The 6,959-nt window shown below is 33.9% G+C and overlaps 1 protein-coding gene across 4 annotated transcripts in view; it reads right to left on the bottom strand.

Annotated features, from left to right (window-relative positions):
• Positions 1 to 1,633: 1,633 nt before the first annotated feature.
• Positions 1,634 to 6,959, bottom strand: part of LOC125266277 (cytosolic phospholipase A2 gamma-like) — a 36,905-nt gene continuing 31,579 nt past the window's right edge. For all 4 annotated transcript variants that reach the window (XM_048186792.1, XM_048186788.1, XM_048186790.1 and 1 more), the window contains 10 exons: positions 6,839 to 6,950; positions 6,624 to 6,764; positions 6,327 to 6,392; positions 6,199 to 6,243; positions 5,327 to 5,584; positions 4,034 to 4,168; positions 2,858 to 2,935; positions 2,639 to 2,793; positions 2,378 to 2,543; positions 1,634 to 2,305 (listed from right to left, as the gene is read on the bottom strand). In XM_048186792.1, the coding sequence (XP_048042749.1) occupies positions 2,139 to 2,305; positions 2,378 to 2,543; positions 2,639 to 2,793; positions 2,858 to 2,935; positions 4,034 to 4,168; positions 5,327 to 5,584; positions 6,199 to 6,243; positions 6,327 to 6,392; positions 6,624 to 6,764; positions 6,839 to 6,950 (1,323 nt within the window). In that variant the 3' untranslated portion in view covers positions 1,634 to 2,138. The remainder of the gene's footprint in view (positions 2,306 to 2,377; positions 2,544 to 2,638; positions 2,794 to 2,857; positions 2,936 to 4,033; positions 4,169 to 5,326; positions 5,585 to 6,198; positions 6,244 to 6,326; positions 6,393 to 6,623; positions 6,765 to 6,838; positions 6,951 to 6,959) is intronic.

The raw sequence follows: 6,959 nt of genomic DNA, 5'->3' as shown, positions 1-6,959 counted from the left end.
ATTACATTTGTTTTTTAAAAAGCAGTTATTTTATAACAAAATTACATTTTATTGCCTGGGGTCTGTGGAGACCCCGAAGACCCTGAGTGTACCTTTTTTTTTACACTAACATAAAAACAAGCTATCACTCCGATTTTTTTTTTCTTTGTAGATCTAGAAAGTGTTAACAACGGTACAAAGTTTCATGTCATTTGGACAAAGAGAATATTTTTTTTTTATTTGAGCAAACGTTGTTTGGGGTCTAAAAAGACCCCAAAGACCCTATAAGGGTTAATTTCTCCCGTTTTGTCTCCTTTTATCTTGCTTTCAATACAAGCACAAAGGGGATTCAGATCCTGAAGACTCCATGCAATGATGCTGCAAGCTTTTCCTTGCACCTTATTTTTAATACAACTTTAATAAACATAAAAGTTCCCAGTGTTGTTTTTTGTGAAAAAGGGCAGATACACCTTTATGTGATTAACACACAATTTAGCACACAATATTTAGTTCTATTTAGATTGCTCCTGCTGACTTGAACATATTTTCTCCTTTCCGTGTCAGTAAAACATGCATTCATACTGCTTTCTTTCTCTGAACAACTGGATCATCCTCATGCAACACTGCAAACCTAGCGGAGACTACAAGAGCATGTAGGAAAGGACAGGCAAAATGCTTGACATGCAGTTTATTAGAAATGTATAAATCCATTGTACTAAAACAGTGCAAAAGTCAATAATCATGTTTTGTTTTAGAATTGAATATTTTGTGTATGATTTTAGTAATAAGGGAATGGGGTGCATAAGTTAACATTAAGGTTAATTAATTTAACTTAATTAAATTTTACATTTCACTTGTTTGCAATGGGTTTTTTAAGGCAATCACCTGTCACCTGCAGGTCTCCTGTCCCTGTGAAACCATAGTGAATATGATGTAATTGCCCTTAACTAACATGCAAGTTTAAAAACATAAAAATACTTAAAAACAACTGCAACATGGTTCCCCAAATCGTAAACTCGGCGGTTAGAGAAAATCCAGAGCTTCCCACTCATATTTACAACTTTATTGCTGTTTATTTCAAGTACAGTTTCTAAATGTTATTTACATATAAAATATGTATTACGTTATTTCATGATTATATAGTTTAGTGGATCTGTATTTTTAATCCTTATGTTACGAGGCTACAATAATTCAGTTTTATCAGGACAAACTGAAATGGAATTATAACAAAACTTCTGCCCACAAATTTGAAGGCTGCTATTGGCCAGCTGACAATAAAGATGAACGACTACGCATTACTACGAAGAACTTACAATCTACTTCTGCCTTGTGAGCAATTTGTGCACAGTTAAGTGCAGAGTTCTCGTTTACATGACACCATTTTCAACTGAAACGGAAACTTTTATGCGTTTTGGCCGTTCATTTACACAACAACGGCGTTTTGGGGGGCTGAAAAAAATCATTCATTCATTTTTTGGTGTGTGTGTGTATTTAACTCTGTTAAGAGCATGGAAGAAATTTCTGGGTAATTAAATTAGTACACTGCTTATAAGGAAAACAAATCCTAACCCTAGTGGAATTAATAAGAACCCTTTTTAAATACTGTATGTCCAAAGGGGGAAAAATGATGAAACTCTGAATTGCCCAGTCAGAATTCAGGACCAAAACTCTATTTTATTATAATCAGCATGCATGAAGAAACATTGAAACATGCAGAAACATATTAAACAGAAATAAAATGGAAACCTCTGATAATCTAATGTCATTTTGCAGAAAAAAAAGCTGACAGAAAAAGAAATTAAACTGTTGTAAAATGACTGATATGCAGTGCTTTAGAAAGTTACTTCAGAAAGTATTGCGTTACCCCCATTACCCCCATTGCATTACTTAGTTACTTTTTAAGGAAAGTAATGTTACGTTACACACACTTACGATGGCGACAGGAGAAGCATCAGTCAATAAATGTGAAAACAAAGTAACTTGCGTTACTGATTTGAAAAAGCAACTCAGAGATTAAATTGTAAATTTAAAAGTAATGCATTACTTTACTAGTTACTTGAAAAAAGTAATCTGATTACGTAACTCAAGTTTCTTGTAATGCGTTACCCCCAACACTGCTGATATGCAAATCAGTTTAGTCTATATTCAGATTTTAAACATTAACGTCTGGATCCTTTTTGCCCAACGGCCGCACGGATCTGCTCCACCAGTTTTCCTCTGTTGTTTGTGATGTTTTTTCCAGCGACCTCCATGAGATCACTGATCTCCTCAGCGCTGTAAGGACCTTGAAAGGTCTTATAATTTTTCCTCCAGGTCTCAATTTTGTCTGAAGAAACATTAACACACTTAAATCAGAACACAGTTGATATTTCAGTTTTATTCAGGACATTTAACTTGCCTCCACAGTTGACCACATTAAAGAGAGGGATGTGGATCACGGTTGGAGTGTTTTGGCCTTTGAACACATAGAAGTCCTTCGGGTTCTGTAAGTCCTCACTGGGAATGTTGACCTCAGGGAAAGGGATGTTTAGTTCCTTGCACGTCTTGTCAGCTTCCTTCACCGTCTGCAGTGGAAAAGCAGCACAATTGCTCTTATTTTTTAAATCACTAACATTTTCTTATGAGTGAAACTGTAGAGAATGAAAAATGTGTATAATACCATGAAAGGATCACCCTCACTGAAGTCCAGTGAAATGATGAGGTCGATGTGTCTCTCTTTTCTCAGCACTGAGAAGTAGGGTGAGTTCAGCAACAGCCCGGCATCTTCATAGTCTCTCGTCTCAGTTTCCTGAAGAGTGTTGGGCACTGCTTCACCTGAGGGATCACAGCATTATTATATTATTCACACAGAATTTCCAGTCAGCAGGTCTGTTCTTACCTGTCACGTTGTGGAGGAAGTTATAATTCCTGCCCCAAGTCCACTGAGAAATGCATTTAATAATTCTCACCAAAGCATCTGTAAAACAAATACACTCTTATTAATTCAGTTCTACAGTTTTCAGGTTGAGTAAATAGTTATTTTGGCCCTCTAGCGGTTGAAGCGTAAAACTACAAGTTACTTACAACGGAACATTGTTTTGATCGTTACGAGACGCGAGTTGTGGATGTTGATGAATCTGATCAGTGCGAATATCACTAACGACATCAAAACACCCAATAATGCAAGAAAGATGGAAAACATGTCTTTTAAGTAACTTGTAGCCTATAGCAGTTGTTTTGACTTGTTGAAATCGATTGTTTTAAAATAATGTTACAAGATTTTGGCAATGATTGCTATTCATATCAGATAACTGTGGAAACTATAACTCTTCATATTCAGTTTTTTCTTCATATTCTCAGTCTTTCCACATGACTTTTGCCTTCAGAGAGGTCTGTAAAAACAAAAATAATAAAATCACTTTGAAAACAGCTGTCGAAAAGCAAAAAACAAAGGTAACATTACATGAACTTAATGTCTAATGTTAAAGTTTTTAAGTTCAAATTTATTGGAGGACATGCCGAAGTTTTGATTTTGAGTTCTTATCGAGAACAATGTTGGCTGTATAGACTTCTTGACTACATGTTTCATAACAGGATCAGACAAGTATTTTGTTTTTTAATAGAACTAACTGGTTTTCAAAAGAACTAGAGGATGAAAGTTATTTGAATCTTAAATATCTAAAATATTAAATGTACAGTGGTTTACGTATCATTCTGGCTATAAAATGAAAAATTGCATATAAAATTTCCATCCATTTGAATTATTTTAACACAAACTAATAAACTTAATGTGATGCATATTTGTCAGTCGTACATAAATGAATCAGTTTTCTATAATAGTGCTAAAGTGTTTTTTTTTTAATTCTCAATAACCAGGTTGAAACAGGTTCTGATCTGTTTTATTTATGTGTGACTGACAAATATGCATCACATTATGTTTATTAGTTCATGTTAAAATAATAGATGGAAATTTTGGTAACACTAAGGTGCACTAAGGTGAAAATCAGCATCCCCACAACTCTGGAAAAGTGGTGTGGAGAATGGATGGATGGATATTAGAAACAGTTCAACCTACCCAATGGCCAACCAATCCGACCTTTCAAACGGTTGCATACATTCATGGTGTAATCCTTTATATCCTTTATATTATATAGTTTAAATCCTTCAGCAATTATCAGTTCTCCACTAGGACTTTGGTCTCCAGAGAGGTCTGTAAAAAGATGGGACATGTACATTAGTGAGTTCTTCTTATTCTAGTATGTGTATCTTTTTTTGTTTGTTTGTTTCATGGTTTGATTTTCATAATTGTTTTGAAATTTTGCCAAAAAGCAAAAATAGACTGTAATACATTTAAAAAAAATAACATTTAATCATTAACAGATGCTTTTATCCAAAGCGACACTTACAAATTACACATTTTAAATGCAGATATGATATGAAATATGGCCTTTTATATTTTATATAGTATTTAATATATATATATATATATATATATATATATATATATATATATATATATATATATTTTTTTTTTTTTTTTTTTTAAGTTTCCTTCTCAAATCCAAAGGCCTGTTCACACCAAGGACGATAACTATTTTAGCGTTCACATCATCCAGACCAACGCACAATATCATTCTGTTTATTAAAGAGTTAGTTCACCCAAAAATGAAAATTCTTATTCTAAACCTGTATGAATTTCATTATTCTGCTGAACACAAAAGAAGATATTTTGAAGAATGTCTGTAACCAAACTGTTGATGGACCCCTTTCACTTCCATAGTATTTTTTTTTTCTACTATGGAAATCAATGTCCATCAACTGTTTAGTTACACACAATCTTTCATATATCATCTTTTATGTACAAAACAAAAGAAACTAATTGAGGATGAGTAAATTATGACAGAATTGTCATTTCTGACTGAACTATCTCTTTAAAGTAATTCATGTGACTCCAACCTCAATTTTATGAAGTGACGTGAGTGCTTTGTTTGTGCAAAAAACAAAATGTAGCACTTTCTTTACAAAATATTAATCCTTATATTAATATTTATATTTTTAGGTGAACTAACCCTTTAAGCACAAGCTGCACTTTTGTCATCTGTCACTTTAAATGCTCAAGCTCTTTAAGCAGGATGGATTCTGATTGGCTGACAATGTTTCTATTGTTCATCAGCTGGAAAAAATCGTTCTGAAAGTGATTCCAATGATATTGTTTCTCTGCACCGTTACAGTTGTGGTGTGGACTCTGCTATTCTTTTATAGTGATTTTAGAACGATAACTTTATCATTATAATTATCATCCTTGGTGCAAATGGGTCCTAAAACTGTAATTAAGACGTGAACACAAGGCTGTGATGGACATACAGACCAATCAGTGGCTTGTTACCTTTCAGTGTCCTAAAGGATTCATCAAGAGCAGAAGGATCTTCCCCAGTCAAAGCAGAAAGATTCTTGTCCACGAGGTCCATGAGCATCTGGTAACACTCCTCGTCTGAAGCTGGAGTGGTTGGATCTTCTTGTCTGTACTCTGATAGCTCTTCTCCCCTCCTGAGTTCGAATCCCGCCGCAAAGATTTCTTCCGTCCCTGTTCTGCTCTCCAATGCTTCCAGTCTCCTCTCATGCTTTTCTATAAAATCATTCTAATATGATGATTTGTTGCTGAAGAAACATTTCTTCTTATTATTATTCTTATTATTATTATCACATTTTTTTTTTTGTAATGCTCTATTACATATTTTTTTCTTCTACATATTTTTGTAATGCTCTACTATTCAAAAGTTTGGGGTAAGATAAAAATGGATACTTTTATTCAACAAATGTGACAGTATAGACATTTATAAAGATTTCCATTTCAAATAAATGCCGTTTTTTTCTATTCATCAAAAATCCAGAAAAAAGTATCATGATTTCCATTAAAATATATATAAAATAAACTGTTTTCAGCATTGATAATAATCATAATTGTTTCTTGAGCAGCAAATCATCATATTAGAATGATTTCTGAAGGATCATGTGACACTGAAGACTGGAGTAATGATGCTGAAAATTCAGCTTTGATCACAGAAAGAAGTTATTTTAAATTGTAAAAAATATTTTTAATATTACTGTTTTTACTGTATTTTGATGAAAATAAATGCAGCCTCATGAGCAGAAGAGACTTATTTTTTTTAAAAAAAACATCAATTCAAGGCTGTTAATAGTTAAATGAAATTTATAAATAAAGCCTAAGAAACGCTTTACCCTTCCTCAATTCCTGAAATACTGTTTCCTTTGGTTTAAATAAATCTGAAAAATAAAACAAACAAATAAAATCAAATGGAGGGTAATGAAATAACTGTTAAATTTAAGCCGAATTCAGTCCTCAGAACCTTCTATCTTTTGCCAGAGCTGTTTCTCAATCTCCACTTCATCAGCTAAAGCGCTTCCGCATAGAGCTGCAGAAAAACAGAGAATGAAGTTTACATGAAACTTCATGTTTGAAGCAAACATGCAGTTTACAGTAAAACAGTGGACACCCTAACACATAACATAAATAGTACATATTTTTATGCCATAAGCTAATAATACAGACCTGAGATTTAGGTCAATGACATACAGTAAGTGTACAATGTAGAATATAAACTGATATTACAAATATTAAACTCCCCTTTAACAGAGTTTGTTACCTTGCAGGTACAGCATGTCAAATTCACCCTGCTGATATTTCTTGGATCCTTTGTGAAACTTGCTGCCAAAGTTGGAGGCGTCCACAAACGCTCCAGTGAGAGAATAACCTGCTTCATGAGGAGTGATCTCGAACCAGGGGTCTGTGGACAGAAACACGTCTATATAACTGCTGAAACAAACACATTATCTCTCTCTCTTTCAGACAAACACAGACCTCCGATATTGCATTGTTTGCAGTTCTTGTCGATCACGGTGTAGATGGGAAACGGGACTTTACCATCTTTACTCTGCTGGCTCCACTGCTCTGTGAGTGTGTGTTCGTCGATCTACAGAGA

The sequence above is a fragment of the Megalobrama amblycephala genome, linkage group LG4 (assembly GCF_018812025.1).
Source record: "Megalobrama amblycephala isolate DHTTF-2021 linkage group LG4, ASM1881202v1, whole genome shotgun sequence".
NCBI lineage: Eukaryota > Metazoa > Chordata > Actinopteri > Cypriniformes > Xenocyprididae > Megalobrama > Megalobrama amblycephala.
This window is presented reverse-complemented; position numbering and strand designations above follow the sequence as displayed.